Source organism: Charadrius vociferus, unplaced genomic scaffold (assembly GCF_000708025.1).
Source record: "Charadrius vociferus isolate BGI_N301 unplaced genomic scaffold, ASM70802v2 scaffold385, whole genome shotgun sequence".
NCBI lineage: Eukaryota > Metazoa > Chordata > Aves > Charadriiformes > Charadriidae > Charadrius > Charadrius vociferus.
This window is the reverse complement of record NW_009648925.1, coordinates 3975224-3993360: the sequence shown is the minus strand read 5'-3', so window position 1 is coordinate 3993360 and position 18137 is coordinate 3975224. Positions and strand designations below refer to the sequence as shown.

The 18137-nt window shown below is 40.8% G+C and overlaps 2 protein-coding genes across 2 annotated transcripts in view; one reads left to right on the top strand and one right to left on the bottom strand.

Annotated features, from left to right (window-relative positions):
* HSPBAP1 (HSPB (heat shock 27kDa) associated protein 1) overlaps nt 1–7868 on the bottom strand; it is a 47269-nt gene extending 39401 nt beyond the window's left edge. Inside the window, exon 1 of the mRNA XM_009887320.1 lies at nt 7718–7868. Within this exon, the coding sequence (XP_009885622.1) occupies nt 7718–7868 (151 nt within the window). The remainder of the gene's footprint in view (nt 1–7717) is intronic.
* Nucleotides 7867–18137, top strand: part of DIRC2 (disrupted in renal carcinoma 2) — a 56599-nt gene continuing 46328 nt past the window's right edge. The window contains exon 1 of the mRNA XM_009887319.1: nt 7867–7936. Within this exon, the coding sequence (XP_009885621.1) occupies nt 7867–7936 (70 nt within the window). The remainder of the gene's footprint in view (nt 7937–18137) is intronic.

Sequence of the window (18137 nt, the reverse complement as noted above, 5' to 3'; positions counted from 1 at the left end):
GCCGTGTCTCCCCGACGCCGCGGTGAGGGGCAGCGTGGTGGTGGGGTGGCTGGGGGAGGGGGTGCTGCCAGCCCGGGGCAAGTGGCCTCGGCATTAAAAAGGGATGAGTAATACTTTAAAAGCATCATGAGTGCTATTTTCGGTACACTGCTCAAACAAAGACACATCAAAGGCCGTTCACAAGGAAGGTACTTAAGCTGTTCCTAAAGCTAAGAGGAATTACGGCATCTTACGTCGTGGCTGAGGTGTGGGTCTGGAGATGTTCTTCCTTCTGTCGTTGCCATGCGGGTGTCTTGACCTGGGGATGGTCAGGTTTTCTGGTAATCAGCTGTAAAACAAACATCTGTGTTGATGTTTGGATTGAGTAAAGCCCATATTCGGGGCAGCCACTGCATGGTGAAAGCAATACTTCGTGTTTAGACGCAGACTGTACACAAAGTCGTTGGGTTGCTTTTAGTTGCGTTCTGGAGACGCAAAGGCAGCGAATGTAAACCAGAAGTTGCACTCACGGGTTTCAGAAGACAAGCACGAGGAAGAGTTTCCTAGTTTGCATTCAGGCCATTGCATCTTGGTAGTAAACTTCTGAAAATGGCATTTGTCTTTGGAGAACTTCTCCAGGGCCTGTGCAGTTTGTCTGCGGTCACCCTGGGGACCACTCTGTGGAGGTCAAGTGCCTCTGTTTGCAGATTTGAGCTTTTGGGCCTAAATCCACAGAAGCGTGTAGTCTTTTAATTCCTGTTTAAACAGGCCTCTAAACAGGAGATAGGAGCCTACATACCCTTGTGGCTCCTGATGTTAAGTGCTACTCATTCCATTTATTTAGGAATTAATAGCTCATTAGTGGGGAGGGAAGGGGGGGGAACTGAAGGCAGGCAGGGAGAAAAGTTGTAGCTGAGAAGGCTTGTGTCTCGAAATTGGAATTGCTTTTCCTAAAGCTGAAGAGGCATTGGGGGAATAAAACCTATTGGGCTGAAAATACGTTCTCCAAATGAGTCTGTGGTGGCTGTACAGCCAGTCTCCTCTCAAGCAATTTAGACTTAAGTCGACAACATCTGTCTAGACTGCTGTAAAATAGTGTTCTTAATTATCTTAAAGTAAGTTATTTTGTTTTGTACAGTGAAGACAGTGACGCTGGTCATGGTATGAAGGAAATAAAGCTAAACTTGAACCTGTGCTTGTAGAACTGACTCTGTATTTTTATTTCTTCAATGCAAACAAAAATACTGGAAAAGTTTTGAATATGGAATAAAAAACAGTGTTTTGTTGTTTCTTCAATGTAATTAGTAATATAATTGCTGAATTTTTTGGATTCACACGTAGCTTGTTTTAATGAAAGTGTGTACAAGTGTTTTCCTCGTTACCTTAACTGATTGCTTGGGTGTTGTGTTTTTTCTTTAATTTCCATGTCCATTGGAGACATCGATATGAACTACCTCTTTGCTCTTGATTTGTTGCCTTCCTTGTTGAGGCAGTTTTGGTTGATAGCCTAAATAGAGCATCTCAACTCATTGGCTTTATGCATAAGGTGTATGTAAGGGCTCTGGAGCACGTTCATTGCACACCAGCAGATTTTGTGGGGGCCCTGTTGTGTTTCATGCTGTTTTCTGAGTCTGGATGATTCCCACAGAGAATGTGGTGCTCTTCACTTTGGAAGTGGTGGTGGAGTCCTGCCACTTGGCCTTCCATGGAGCAAAGAGGAGAGCAGTGGAGAGCCACTGCTGCCCTACTCTCCCATGGGGCATGTTTCCATCAGTGGCACGTTGCAGGGAGGTTTCTGCTCTTTGGAGCATGCATGTTCTGGGAGGAGTGTGACTACTACTTTGAAGCTGTAAAGTTGGTTGGGTGTGACCTTGCAAGGGCAGTACTTCGCTTGCTTAGGGGTACAAATGCTTGTTGTTACACCAAGTTTACTTTCTGTACCAAAAATACAGAGAAATGACACCATTTATTCTCCTGGCTTCAATCATCTGTCATTGGAGTTAGCTAGTAAAGGAACTGTCAGGGGGAAAAAAATATGATTGTGAAGTGTCAACGTGTAAAACCTGGCACGTATCAGAAGTATGACACTGTAGATGATGCATGTCAGAATTTGAGAGGAGATTCTCCTTTTAGATAGTCTTATACTTCACAGTCAGAGCTATATGTAACTGATATTGATACATAGCTGCCTGCTGTCAGTTAAGTCTGATTTTGTGTTATGACGCTTCAGATGAAGTCCAAAAAGTATTTGTCTTTTTGGGTTTTAGTTGTTCATTGTAGCATATAGTTTGAAACATAAATCTGTTTCCATACCAAACTTCTGTTGTATTATTTGTGCGCCTGTTTCTTATTTCACTACTGCTTATAAGGGTTTTGCCACTTTTATTTTTACCTTTTAACTAATTAGAAGTTGAAAGATTGAATATTAAGCAACAAGCATGTTAAGAATCCTTCTTGGAAGAAGCATTTCTTGGGCTGTGTGATTCAATTCCATCACAGCTTCTCAGAGAAGTGTGGGGTCCTCTGAGAAGAGAGGACTGCAGTGTTTATTTTTAATAAAAGGTATGCTAAATGAGCTCCAAATGATCTGTTCTTCAGTTCTGTATAGAAGAGATCCAGGATGGAGAAATTGCATCTTGGGGTTTTTTTTTGTTTTCTGACCTCAAGGGGTTTCTTGGCTTTTGTGACCTTTTTCCTCCTGGCTTGCCAAGTGTGTCTCCTGGATGTTTTGTGGAGGCCTGTTTGCAGTTGACACAGGTAATGCAGTTGCAGAACGGGAGGAATATGTGGGCTGGGAAAAGTGTGTAGATGGTGTCACTGGGAAATGTCTGCAGGAGATACTACAGGCAAATGTATGCCTCCCCCAAGGACTTCAGTGACCCAGAATGGTGTTGGTGTCAGAAGCAGCATGACAAACAGGCTGGGTTGGCTAAGCCCACGTTCCTGTAATCTATAGGGATTTCCTGGGTTTTATGAAACTGAGGGTGAGTTTTCATCAGGAGAGTAGTGATGGTCTTAACAAGGCTGTATTTCTGAAAAATCAAGTAAGATTTTTCTGAAAAATCAACTAAGAAGGTCTGAACAGACTCAGTAGGAATAGGCGATTTTTTTGAGGGGTGTTAACACTGCGTTTTAAAGGGTCTTTGAGGCATTGGAGGAAGCCTGGATTTAGCTGGTGTTTCTGTAAGGCAAGGCTCACGTATCACAGCTGGAAATTCATCTTTGGGGAGCGAGCTCTGTGCCTGTTCCTGCCTCCCTGCTTCCTCCAGCTGAGCGGAGACTTCTACCAGTGTGCTTCTCGGGAGAGCTTTCCTGGGTGCTATAACAGGGACAGTGGTGGCATCCGTAACCTTTCCCAGCTCTGTTCTGGGATGGGTGCGTGTTGAAACTCGGGAATTATGTTTGCATGCATCATTTTTCAGTATGTGCCATTTTGAAGTAGGTTTGAAACCCTTTTCTGTGAGTAGAGTTACAGGTGGTGTCTGGGTTTGTTGGTTGGTTTCTTGGTGAAGAAAGGTCAAAAGATGGAGTGTGCTGTGGAGCTGCATGTGTCTTAATCTGGTGCATTTTCTTTAGCAATAGGATTAGAGAGTCCTTGTTTAAATTATAATTACCTTTAGAGATTCAATAAGACTGAAATTAAATGGGAAATTACTTCAGTGTGCTGTTGGATGGACCCTTGTTGTTTACATGATTAAAATTAGCTACAATTTGTCACATGATGCTTGAGTGTTTATGGATGTTTTGTGCCTTGAGTGTTTCATTTCCTGAGAATGGTAAATATAAGCATACAGAACAGTTAGGATATTTATATATTTAACTTGAAATTGAAAGCTTACATACTTCTATGGATCTGGTTCCCTTTTTTTTTCAGTTAAGTTTATAGTTACAAGGTGAGACCTAGAAGCGATATATGCGGTCAGTCTTCATTATATTCCCATATAATCAAGAAGAGGCAATGAAGAATGAAATACTTTATGCTAATTTACATTAAACAAATTGAACAGAATGGTGATATTTTTCATTAATTTTTGGAACACAGTGAACAGATTTATATTGAGTTTGAAGAAATGTGACATATTACTTGTAAACGTGAAATGTAATCTATTTCTTGGTCCTTTTTTGTAAAATGGTGTATGCTTACATGGGTTGAATAGACATTCTTAGTAACTTTATTTTGCTAAAATTAAATTTACATAGCATAGCAGTTATCCTAGTGATTAAATTATGAAGTAGAGAGAAAACTTCAATAATAAGATTTTGGGTTTTAATGGAGATTGGCTTGTCTGTTGAAACCATGAATGTTTTTACTTGTATGAGTAGTTGTTCCTTTTCAGAATATCAAAGTTTTGATTTCATTGCTGCGTCCTAAACCATGCTTCTCAGTTTTCTTCTCTGAGACATCTGATAGTTCTTATCTCTTCCACTTGGGAATTTTGAGGTTAAGTCCTTTACTACAGTCTGACAAAATATTCATGAATATTGAGTGTGAGTACTAAATCAGGCCTTACTAATACAAAAATGTCTTAATAAGTATTCACTGTACAAAATAAACTATACATGATGGATAAAGTGATTTCTGCATAGTAACTTTCATGTTTGAAATTCCCAGATTCTCACTCCCTGCTGCATGCATGGAGACACCAATTTTGCTTTCAGGGGACCTTTGGACTCCTCTAACTCACATCTAGGGTGACTTGGACAGAAAGGAGAAGACTTCAAGTAGACTTGTTTTCTCCCTTATCTAAGGAAGTGTTTGTGGAATGCCTTTGATTTTGTTTTGAGAGATGTGAAGGTGTGTACAGAGAGCAAAGAGGAAGCCGGTTGTTGTTCAAAAGTCAGTGGAAACATGAACGGTCAAGTGAAGTCAACAGATGGGGAAGACATTTTCTCTCTTAGGTGTTTCCATTGCGCTTGGCATCTCAGGGTTCTTGTCTGTCATTCAGGCTCTCGGACAACAGTAGTAAATGTAAATTGGAGCATGTTACTAATAAGTCAAAAAAATTGCAGCAGGTCTAGTTGTTGATAGGTATCACAGTTGGTAGAGATGGACAGTGTGAAGTACTTTCTGTGGTGGCACTCACAAGAACATGCTGAGTTTTTAATGGAAGTATTCATAGTTCTGTTGTGTCCCCAGTGATCGTAAGCACATGGGGTTTTGGTTAACAGAAGGACAAAAGTAGACAAATCATGAGCTTTTGAAGTCTGTTGGTTTTAATCTTGTGGCAAAGAAACACATTTTCAGCTTCTTTTTATCATGATCTCAAATGGACATTTCTCATTTCAGATGCATGATTGCAAGATATGTGGCCAATATTTCAAAATGACCAATTTGATATTCGTGGGTCAAGTTCAAGTGTGAGTCTCAGCTAAAGATGCCTAGGATAAGACTCGGCGTAAGGCTGTAAGACTTTAATATAATTTGGTGAGATCAAGCTAAAAGGATTTACACGCTACAACAATAGAAAAGGTGTATACTTTTTTTTTTTTTTTTTGATAAGTTAGCACAGCCTATGGGAAAGAAATACCTATGGGAAAACTTACAGGTGTGAAAATGTGGGCAGAATGGCAAGGAGCCAGTGAGAAAGAAAAGTGTGATGTTTCTGGTGTGTCACTGAAATATGCTGGGATTACAAAGAGTAGTCTCATCATAAACAACTGATTCTACTCAGTAGCATTTATGTTAGTAGCAGAGGTCTTGTTAACTCCAAAAAGAGTAGCAGAAGGCTCTCCTGGATTTCATGAAGGCTAAATGTGAATGTAGTGATTCATTTTTTAAAAGAAAAAGGCGGGGGGGAGGAGAGAATGCTTTGATTCATATGAAGTGAAAGCTGCACATATCTGGTGAAAGGCAAGTTATTGATGCACTTCAGCCAAATGCAAAAGAAGTTTGAAGGAAAATACCTATTTTACTTCAGTCTGTTCTCTCCCATCCTGCAGACATCATCTATTGCATGATATGAATGATGCATATTTTGTTGTCTTATAAGTGCTACAGATCCACACCTATCAAATTCTGTGAAAGGGATTAATTTTCCTAAGCTAACAAGTCTTGGGAGATGAGATGAAGTGTTGTTTTTCATGTGGAAAGATGAAAGAAGCAATTAGAGAGCTGAATATAGGTAAATCCCACTAGAGCAGATATTTGATCAGCTTGATTTTACAAAACTTATTTTGATGAGTTGCTAGTGTGTGTGTGTTTTTACATAGGCATGCTTTTCTTCTATGCCATCAGAAGAAAAAAAAAAAAAAGGAAGACTGGACCAAACTTAGCTTTTGTTGCTTAATTTTATATACTGTGGCCGCATGAAAGTCCACAGAGCATTTGTGCAAGTGCTTGCAGAAGTGAGGACTCATTAGAGAATTGATTGGCCCACCTTCACTGGAGTCAGGCAGGCTACAAAAGACCACTTGAGATTCACACAGTGATTAGCAACATAGAGTGGTTTAATTAGGATCTGATGAGTTGTATTAACTTGATGCCACTATGATTCATCACAGCAATACTAGTTTGATTGTTAGCAACACTTCGCATACCTCCTGATGGGCCAGGTTGAGCTAAAAGCATCAATCGTGGCTGTAGACAGATGTCCTTTTCTGGAGGTCTTTCTGTTAGACCATGTCCCCCCAGTCTCTGCTTTGTACTATGTTTCCACAGACGTTTCTCTTTGTACTACTACCCTTTACGCAACTCCCGTGCTCTTTGCACTCTTGGCACGCTTCTTTGCAGCTGCGGCAGTGGTGCTAGGACAGGTTTTTGAAACACCACATACTGAAGAATATCAGGAAACTGCCTGCTGAATTTAAAATAACTTTGTCATAATGGCAAGTAAAATCCGAAGATGACTCTGTAACTCGTGTGAGAATAGTAATGGCTGTGTGAAGATAATGTTAACTTGAGGTTTTGGTGCATTGAAAATACAGGCACACTGAGCACGGGGTGTGTAACTTGCTGTACCTTGATGTTGACAAATTGATGGATAGGGAAATCATTTATGGGTGTAAAATACAATCCCTTACTTTGATTATGCAGCTGTTAACACTGGCAGCATTAAAGCACTTGAATGTCCTGGAACTGGGTCAGGACACAGCTCTACCTAGGAAGATATTTTGTCAACAGAATCTTGTAGAAGTTGCCTACAGAGAGTGTAATTCTAGGGCAGCTATGCACCATATGTCCCCTCTTGTACGCTCATGTATTTTCACTACTCCTCATAACCTTCTCTTGAGCCAAATTCTTCCTATCTGGCTGCTTCCTCTTCTCCTGCCTCACCTGTGTGTCTCCTTGCTGTTGTGGTGTGCCCATCTTGTCCTCCAATTTCCCTCTGTCCTCCACGCCTCCCGCTTGTCGAGGAGTAGAAAAGGTTGGATGCAAGAAACTAAGGGCTCAAAGGACTGAGAGCAGATGTCAGAAAAGCCCTTGGGTAGGTGGGAAGAGATAGAGAAAAGGGGAGAAGATGGATAAAGTAGTGGGTGAAGCATGGGAGGCATGAACGCAGAAGCGAGATCTAGGGCCGGAGGGCAGGGAGTGATGGGGATGGGCAAGGTGGAGGAGGAAAATGGATGCTGAGCAAGAGGCAACAGTAAACATGACTTCGGTCGCTAGCAGCAAATGATGGGGGTGGCGGGTGCCTGCACCCCTCCTGGTCAGCCGGATCAGCAAACACAGTTTTTGTGAGCTGGCTTGAGAAGTGCTTTTGAAACCAGGAGCTGGGAAGTCTCTTTGAATGCAATTCACCTTTTTGCCTTTTCTTATCTCCAACAAGGTCCCAGTCTTCTGCCTCTGCACCACCCAACCTCTGAACTGCGCTTGGCAGTGCCTGTTGTTGGCCAGAGGGTGTATTCGGTCCATCCTTCACCCTCCCCTTCCCCGAGGCACTCCGGGCCATGGCTGCCTGCTCCCTGTGGGGCTCCCCGGGTGCTGCCAACGCAGAGGAGGGCGGCTGTTCCTTCTTGCGTGGGTTTGGTGGTGACGGATGTCTGGCCTCGTGATGGAGGCATGAGCCGGGTGCTGGGGTGTATGTGGCCACTCTGGCCTCACCCCTTCTGCAAGGCCTTGTGGAATAGAAGAGAAAACACTAAAATACCATTATGTTGTCCACTGCCTTGCTGCATTTTAAAAATATTTAAATTTTGCCAGTCTCCTTTCTTCTAGAAGCTTTTCAGTGTGGCAGCCGTGCTACATAAAGGTAGCTGGTGCTAACTTCTATAACGTAATTGACAACAAATTCCACTGTTATCCAAGTCCCTTGGGCTCTCTTGTAGGTTTTTATTATGGAAGTAGTAAAGTACTTTGGAAAGTTGTATTGCATTCATTTTGCTAGCTGTATGTTTATACTGTGTTTATAATTTCTAGCTATTAGTTTATAATTCCATTGAAGAGAAAAAAGATTTGGTTTTGGCCTGCGAAAGTGGAATCTGCTTCTTTTAAAGAAAACCGAGTGTGTTTCCTTTTAAGAATTAATATGATATCATTTATTTTTCCTATCAGAAGAAACTAACTACAGACGAAAAAAGACCATTTTCGTTTGGTAATGCAGAACTAACCCAGACTTACTGATTTTAAATTCCACTCACAGCATTACCATTGCAGAAACAAAACAAATTTTATTAATTATTTTTGGCCAATGTTGGTTTTAGGTGTTAGTTTCATGTTATGTTTTAGGAGTGAAAAACAAGTCCGGAGGGAATGCAGAAATGAGGTTCATTACTTGTTAATAAAGTTTAGATATTTTCTGCATTGCCAATTTCTACCTTTTTTTTTTTTTCTGGTGTGAAGTACCCTGCTTATGGGAAAGGAGCTGTGTAAAAAAGGGGTATTTGCTTGCCTTTTCAGAGCTGAAGTAGATAGTTCATAGCACAGGTCCTGAAATAGCGGTCCCTGTTGTGAAAATTTATAGTCTGACATTGCAAATAAAAGTACTTGGTTTAAAACCACCCAAACCCAAAGTGAGTGCTGAGATGAGTAGAAGTAAATTTAAGAAACATGATGCTTCAATAATTCTCTGTTACAATGTTTTGCAAATTTTCTTGGAGAACGTTGTTTCAGTTCTCCCGGTGGCAACCCAGTTTAGCCTCAGCTGAGCAGACCAAAGACCTCGCCAGTACAAGTTTCTTTAAGAATTTTTTTCAGTTATAGTCCTGAGGCAAGGGAAATTGTGGCTTGCTCTGGTTGTCTCTCAGTGGTGACCTTCAGAGCTATTCCATCACTTCCTGCCATAATTTTGTTTTTCAGTGCTTCTCACGTGCTTGTGCTATTGTGTCTCTGTAACGGTGCTGTAGCTATAATTATGCTGCAGAAGCCTGTCGTCAGTGCTCCAACTTCCTCAAAAGCTACAAATTAAGCTTTCTCATGCAGATTTATAGGAGAGAGGCTTTTTAGATTTTTCCTCTTTTTAAAGCTGGAGATCCGTGTGACTCAGCCTGAGGGAATGATGTGTTTTGAAAGTGAGAGGTCTTCTGCTTTTTCCAAAGTCTGCTGTTGTTTTTCTGGAATACAAGACGTCAAATACAACTGCATTTAGAAACTTTTTGTTTTATTTGGTTTTTTTTAATGAACGCCATCCCTTTTATTTATTTGAGAAAGGCGGATTTGTTATATTGATTAATCACGTGAACCTAAAGAGTTGATCAGGAGCCTTAAAAAATGTAATGGGTTTAGGACCCGTTACAGTGCTGCAAAAGGTGTCTTTTAGGATGAACTATATACCCTAAATAGTGCCTGATGCATTTTAGTGTTAAAGTAACATTGAAACCGTACACAAAGAGGAAAATTGAAAGCTTATTCCAGTGACCTTTCCTCCAAGTCACAAGACCCACATGGATCTTACGTCAGTGGGACTCTTAAGGCTCTCTTTCCCCCAATCCAGCAGGGATAGTAAAAAGGAGAAACTTTGCACTTAGTGTCCTGCTTAGCGGATGCACTAGGCATGGCCACCACTTAGTGTGGCTGCCAGTCCTTGCTGCATGGTTGCTTCTTGGTACTCTGTTGTGGCAAAGCAGAATGCCTCTATTCCTTAAAATGAAGAATTTCATGCACCGTTGGGCGGTGCAGGCAAGTACCACTAAGATAATGACAGAACATCTTCCCTGATAGATGTGTACAAGAAAGATTGTTTTTCCTCTTTGTCACCACAGGTAAGGATCTGTAGTTAGTGTAGTAATTAAGCCTGCTGTGCAATCGGGAGTCCTTGAAACGAGTGGGAAGGAAAAGCTTTCCTCCCCCTTGTTCGGCGCTGAAAGCGCTTGGGATTGTCGGCGTTCGTCCAGGAACACAACAGCGAGAGCTAGAGTGAAGGCTTGTTGTCTTTCTCTCAACTTGTTAATGAGCATCCATAATTTAGCTTCAAAATTAATGAAGAGGTTTAGTCCCCGGCTGAATTATTAGCTTTTTTTGTCAGTTGCTCTGCATCTTTCTCTGTATGTACACGCTAGCACACACGTACACACACATGTGCCCCATTACATAGTTTTTCAGTAAATAAAATGTTTCAGTAAATATTGGAGTTGAGAGTAGATAGCAGGTACCTGAGGTGAAGGAAGAAAGAACAACACTTACAAGTTGTATACTCTTTGTATATTAATTTCACAGATTTAGTAAGCCCTCAAATAGCCCTTTTTATTGTATCCCAGCACTGTGCTGACCCCAGTTGAAGAGAAGACCTGATTTACTGGCCTTTCTAATACTAATGGTGAGATTGGCTCCTGTTTCCATGTGTTTATAGCCTTTATAGCCTGAATAAACAAGGGGGGTGGGGTGGGGAATGGAAAAGTGAAGCAGAAGGTAAGTGGCTTGCCCAATTTCATAAGGCGTGTTGAGAGATGCAGGTCCCATTGCCCCAGGCCAGTGCTCTGTTCTCTCGGAGGTGCTTTGCAAGGATTAAGAGAGGTTCCTTGCACCTGGATTAGTTGCAGATAAAGTGGATGCTCTCTGCAGTAAAATGTATAATATCAATAAACAGCTAAAATAATTGGTCTCCTTTGAAGCCAAAAAACACGGTATTAAAGAATAGGCGATATTTTAGTAAAGAGTCTAAAACTGATTCTAAAATCAGCATTTTGATCTGCAGGTAAATACCATTCAACTCCAGTGCTTTGTTTATCTACTCAGGCAAAATGTCAGTCTCTGGACTGATAAATAAAATTTACAACACTTGTAGGAACTTGCAGTGCAGATTTTTAATCTGCATCTTTTGCCATTTGTTTTTCCATTGCTGATGGATGTTAGGATGCTTCAAAATCCTTAGCTCACATATGGAAGGAAACTTCAATACTTGTAAACTACCTTTTTATGTATCCAAAAGCTCAGATTAAGCCTGTTCAGTTCTTAAAAGCAAGACTACTTTATTTACAGTACCGAACTTTTAAACTGCTGCACAAACTGTGAAATACTTGCTTTGTATTTAGAGGTGTAGTCTGCCACCAACTGTGGTTAAATCTGTGCTAGTGGAGCTATCTCTGTAAGACACCATAGAAGAAGCTGGGTCATTAAATTTGTAACAACTAAGCTTAGAGGACTATAGTAGGAGAATTAAGCTGTACTTTCCTTGACATCTTTTTAGAGATTATGTGGTTGCCTGATATGCTGAGATAATATTAGAACAGGATGGGTCCACTGATCCTATTATCTTGACCTAATTGATGCAAATGAGACAAAAGCACACTGCATCCTCTTGACATGGTTGTTATAGCTTATTCTTCTTTCTCACAGGTGCAGTCAAATTCTTGGATCTAGAGTAAACAGAAAAATAATGATTTCAATATGCTTTAATGAATGTTAAGGCAAAAAAAAAAAAAAAAAAAAAACCGAAGAAGACAACCGAAAAAACCCATAAAGCAAGAATAGTATTTACAATACAAACCAGAAGTGAGCGGAGCAGTTAGGGTGTGAATACATAAGTATCTTGGTTCACTTACAATTAGGATGCACATAGAGAAAGATGCGGTATCTCAGGAATTGCAGGGTGGTTCTGTGATTGTCATAATAATTCTCAATTGCAGCTTTGCTTCTCACAATTATGTTCTAGCAGCTTCTATGTCTGTTTTAGTTGTTACATGTGTTTGGTCATTTCCCTCAAGATGACTGTCTTCTCTCTGAAACACTTGACTAACTAAATTTTGTGCTTTGAGTCTTTTAGTTATATTTGGATTTTTTACAAGATTCTTAACTAACCTCATAATTTGGGAGTTGATGCTGTTCTTATAAGGACTCACATGATGACGTTTCTGCAGGGAATGCATGTTTTTCATATGAGAGTTACACTCTAAAAAACGGCCGGTGGGGATGAGTGTTGGCCATCATAGTTTCAGTTTTGCACGGTCTTGCTGTGTCTGTCCAACAAGTGCTAGCAACAGAAATAACTTTATCTTTGGGTCAGATCTGGACCTGGCATCACTCTCTCTTCCTCATTTGGCTGGGACTTCCCTGTGGGTTCCCCCGCATTGCTGGTGATGATGCTTCTGGGATATTGTCTCTTCTGAATTTCTGACCCTGATTAGAACATCTATATCAAACCACAGGAGCTATTCTAATTGAAGCTGCTGTGTTTATACATACAAAGGTTTTTTCCTTGAATTTAAATTTTGCAATAAATCAATGTATAAGAAATTTCTAACTACTCCTGATAGCTTGGATGTTAAGCGGGCAGCTATTGCTGACACATTCTGTTACAACAGATGTAAGAAATTATAAAGAGAAATGTACCTCCAACATCTATGTTTTAAGACATTTCTGGTACGTATTTTGTCTAGGGATCCAAGCTGCCTACTGCTTATGTCAGACAGAAATTGGAGCACAGTGTCTAGTGGAATCTGCCCTTGCTGTGCAATCCTCCACTGGAAAGTGGAACTGGGCTGTGTTGTAGGATCCATACAGGAAAAGGTCTACTTTTTGTATCCAAGACAAGGCTTGGGGGGGGGACGGACGGGGACGACGGACGACACACAAATGTAGTTTTGGCTCTAATTTATTTCAAATGAGTCTTGTATGGTAGAGCTTGGTTCTTACTATTTGATACCAGCAGAATGCTGCCACCTGTCTTGCAGAATGCTTAAATGAGGTCACTAGGAGTTTGCTTTATTTTCAATCAGAGAAAAAAATAATACTGAATTCCTAAACCTTTTTAGGTGAAATTAGGATGCTACTTTGATAGTGCCACATAGAGCCAGGGGAGCAGATGGAAACAATTGGCTTCTGTTTGTTTTAAAAACACAGCTTACAAAAGATGAGGCAATAACAGAAGCATCAGCATCACGTATGTTGTGCTTAATGGCACCCCATGACATCTTGGCCATCAAACTAGGAGTAATTTTTGATTAGCTAGATATGAACTGGTAGTTTTTCTCCCTTGCATGTGGTCTTTGTATTTGGTTCCCAATTTTTGTTGCTTCTGAGTGTGGTTGATGCTATTCTTGATAATGTATTTATTTTCCATTGAGTTTCCAAACACAATTTATGCTCCTCTGCAATCAAGTGCTTTTGTGGAATCCAGGGCAGGCCCGATACACTGATTTTTCAAGTTTGTTCCATGTGTTAGCAGAAAGATTGGGAGCACATCTCAGCTATGAAGTCTTTTTACATCAGTGAAAAGGTTCTTTTCTTTTGAGAATTGCATTGCTTGATGCAGGGATGGTGTTTTTCTGAAGGAGGATTGCTGCTTAACGTCCTTAATGACAGTAGACAATTTGGCAAAACACAGGCAGACAGAAGTTTTATTCACTGTGTTTAGTAGAAAGGTAGCAATTTTATTTTTTATTATTTTAATCATGACAAAGATAACGGATCTTGTGAGAGTAAATGGCACAGCTATTAGTATAATTTTGCTAGAATTACATTTAAAATACAAAGGTTTCTGGAGCAGTAGATAATGATGAAGTAGGGACTGTGCAGAGCTTTCAGGATTCCCTGATAAAGTCTGCTATTTAATCAAGCTTTTGTTTTATTATGGCTAAATGTAAAGGCATGCATTAAGGAGGAAGAGAAACAGACCCTTCCAATGAAATGGAGAATTGGTATCCAGCAAAGAAGTCCATTTAAAAAGGATGCTTGAACGATAAGGTGGGTATTCAGACAAGACACAAATACAATTCTAGAACCAAAGAAAAACTGTGAAAGACTTGGAGGTCAGTGCTTTGCTTGCCGAAACCAAAGGTAAAGGCTGTTTATTGTATGTTAACTTCATAGAAGGAAAAATGCAAGATCCTGCGCTTTGTTTTGTCAAGAAAGGCAGGCAAAACAAGAATTTGTTTGACACCTGAATTTGTTTTAAATTGAAAGGAAAAGCACAATTTAACAGTGAATTGTTGGAATGGCTGTTGAAATTGGTGAGGTTTTCATTTCCTGATGTGTGTGCATCAAGGGAACATTATTATTTTTGTTTACCTAGATATGCTTTAGTCAAAATAGTAGTAGAGTAGTTAAGCAAATTAAAATACTCTCAGTTCAGTGTCAGAAGGGACCGTTCTTGCTTCCAGCCTGGTCTTTAAAAACTGTGAAAATGTGCAGCAGGCTGATGTCACTTGCTTCTAATTAGAGCCTTGTTGTAGCCCGTGTTTGTGAGGACTGATTTTAGTATCTGCAGCTGAAGGAAGGAAAACCCTCAAATGTTAATGCATCCGAGACTGGAATGTGTGAGCTGTACGAGGGAAATCCACTGCTGCCGTGCCAGGCGGAGGGCTGAATCCGGCAGCCTCTCCTCTGGCCAAACTTCCATTAATCTTAGCAGAAAGGTGAGAAGTGTCCGTTCTGCATGTCCAACTGGAATTTTCCCCCTAAGACGAACGCTTCACTGCGGGGGGAACCCAAACCTAAACAATACCTGCCATTTGTGTGATGCTCTGAACGAGAAGCGGGTTGCTCTCGGCAGGTCTGTAGCGGTAGTTGGGGAAGCGGGGTGCTGCCGTACGCTGGCCTCGGTCTTGGGGGATGCACAGGGCGCTCGGTGCCGCTAGACAGCAGAAGTAGAAACTTCCACTTCTCGACGTGAAGGCAGTTTTGTCTTGAATGTGTGTTTTGTGTGAGCAAGTTGGGTTTTTACAGTCTGTCAGTCACATGCTTTATGATGTTTTATCGTAATGGGGGACTGACAAGTGAGAGAAGGAATGGTCATACTTCTCAAAAGCTTACAAAAGCATTAAACGGTTGTTAATCATGCTCTCTTTCTGAATAACAAACTGATAATGTATAAATAATTGGAACGAGGAGTTCATTGTAGCTGTACAACATCTTTTATTAAGTTTCTTATTAAACTGGGCATAATGAATCACTTAACTGGGTTACAAGTCAGTAATGCAGTGTGTGTGTGTGTGGGGAAAGAATTTTCTTTTCATGTGCTTTAAAAAGTATCTTGAAAATAAGGCATGCTGGAAGAGTTGTGGGGGTTTGCGACACCCACGTATGGGATGCTATCGCCTGGTGTTGCTGCGAGGGAGCTGAAGAGCAGCTGGGTACCACTGGCGGCTGCTGCCTCCCTCTCCGGTGCGAAACCATGTCGCAATGTGTTGGGTTTTGCCCGTTTTCTGTGGTGGGTGGTGGGGGCCCTGGGTTCATCATGCTGTGTGCGTTGCTGCAGCAGCTGCTTTCCCAGCAAAGAGGAAAGGAAACTAGAGGGCCAGCTAGAAATGTCCTAGGGGCCAGGTACGGTCAGTATCTCCTGCCAGCACAGGTAAACATTGAGGTTTACTGGTGCAACATGGTCTTGGCAAGAATAAAAGTCTGTTTTTTGCAGGAGAGTTAAGAGGATTGTGGGTTGAGAGTTTGTGTTAAATCTTTAATAGTGGCAGGAGTTTGGGGGTAGTTTTTTTAAAAAGAAATAAAAAGCGGCAAATGCAGTGTGGGTTGCTGAAGTTGTAAAGCAGAGCATGTTATTAGCCGCAGGAGGGTTAAACAGTTGAACGATATAGACTGTTTCACTCATAAGTGATAACTAATCTGTCTTTTTATTGCTGACTCCATTTCTGCTGCTAGCTCAGACTTCTCTGTTACTGTCAATGACGTTTGGCCATTCTGAATGTGGCCACGCTTTGCTCAATGGTCGGTGCAACCTATGGGGCCCAGAAACCTCCTGCAGGAGCAGGGTGGGGATGAGCAGCTAACGAGTAAGGCTCTGAAGAGCAGAAAGCTTTCTCCCTTGGCAGAAAATCCCTTTTTGGAAGTTTCTTCCCTTTCTAGACATGTGTCAGAAACCTCTGATAGAAGGGGATTGAAAACGGGATGATGGATTTTAAGTTGTAACGCTCCCTCACCCCCCGTCAGTTCCCAGTTGCATTTACAAGGTAAAATTAATGAAGTTAATTACACCTACTCAAAATTTTGGTTGTGTGAATTACTTAGATCTTTTAAAATAGAAGACTAATTTCTTGCAGGGTTCACAAGCTTTTTTTTCAGGCTTGGTTGGTTACTTTGGTTTATCATCCCCACGATGCGTGCTGCTCTGGGGTGCGCCTTTCAGAGTAATACAAGATGCCCAATTCAGATTAAAGGCCACTGCAACGTTCAAAGCAAAACCACTGTAATAATTATAAAAATAATATTAAAGACCAATTTCTAACGAAGGTGAAAAGGAGGATGGATTCAGAGAGTTAAAATGTAAAGCAAAATAAAAGGACAAGGTGCTTACAGGGTAGAAATACATCATGTAATTAACAAAGAAAATGTCTAAAATGTGGCTTGTCTGAAAGTCTTTTAGTTGTTTATTTTGGTGTCATCATTGAATTTTTAGGGGTGTTGAGATGGCGGGGGTTGGGGTGGGGCGGAAGTCCAAAGAATAATCTGTACAATCAAAACATTTAAAAGTGGTACATTACAGTGTATAGTATTCAAGATGAGGACTTCAAAGAATGTTTGGAGAGATCAAACATACATGATTGTGAGGCTTTAACTGATAATTTTATTTTAAAATAGCCTGACATGTAAGGTTGACATTAAAGATGAGCCTAAATTTAGGGCTGGGGGAAAACTTCAGCATGCAGTTTGCTTTTCACTGAATTGCATGTTGTTTTTCTTAGGAAACTTTTCTGCAGATTTAAATTAAAACTTTTTCTTGGTTTATGTTTTTTGGTTTGTTGGGGGGGGGCATTTGTTTTATTTTATTATTTTTTTTAAATTAAAAATCAAGTAGATGTTTTTTATTTGGAAACACTCCTCACGTCCTGTGGTGATTTAAACTTGAATTTCTGTATAATACTCATTTACTGCTGTGCCCTGGGCTTGTACCTGGCCTGTGCCTCCTGTGGCACCCCTTGAGCAGGACCTTCCAGACTGGCTGTCACTGTCCTTGTGTCTCCTGAAAGGCAGAACATGCTGTGTTTTGTGACATGTAATTCAAAAAGAGCATGGTTTACATGGAAAATATGAAGGTGACATGTACATTACTAGAGCTTTCCTGAAACATTGCAGCAGCTTTTCCAAATGGAAGACTGCAGATTTTTCAGTTAAAAGACTTGTGTTTCGATTTTCCATCAATAAAATTATAATGCTCATAGCGTACAAGTTCTTATTATGCACAAAAGCAATACTAACAGAGATTTATTTCCAAGGAGAAAAGGCAAAAGCATCACATATGCGATCCTGATACAAATGATTACCCCCCCAACATATGCAGTATAGTACTATCGGGTTAAGCATGTCATGAAGGCTCACATGGTGGTCCAGCAAACATGAAGAACAACAGGATCTTGAACAGCCATATTATCTAGGCATTTCGTTAGGGTTCTCTGAACATGCACACTTGAAAAACCAGTTTAACAGGAACAAGCGCTGGTTGAGCACGGTTATGCAAGTAAGTCTGGACGGGCATTGGAAATCCTTGAAGGAAACAAATATTCTCAGCTGATGATACTTCTCCAGGGCATCAGGGTTGTGAGGTGTCCTTCGGAGTTGCAGGACTGCAGGTTGCATTCCTTTCGTTAATGACTGAGCCATACCAAAGGAAGTCATACTTCCATTTCAGAAAACCTGTAGCGTTAACTACTTTTTCTTTGGGTTGTCTTGGGCTAGGTTGATGGAGAGAGGAGCTGTCTTTGGTTTGGTTTGTGCAGCATCCAGAACAAGGAGTTGCATACCTGTGAGTGAGGTTCACTAAGAGCTGTTGCAATAAGAGCAAAGTGATGTCTTGTCTTCCAAAATTACATTTCGGTAAAGTACATGCTCTAAAACCCCC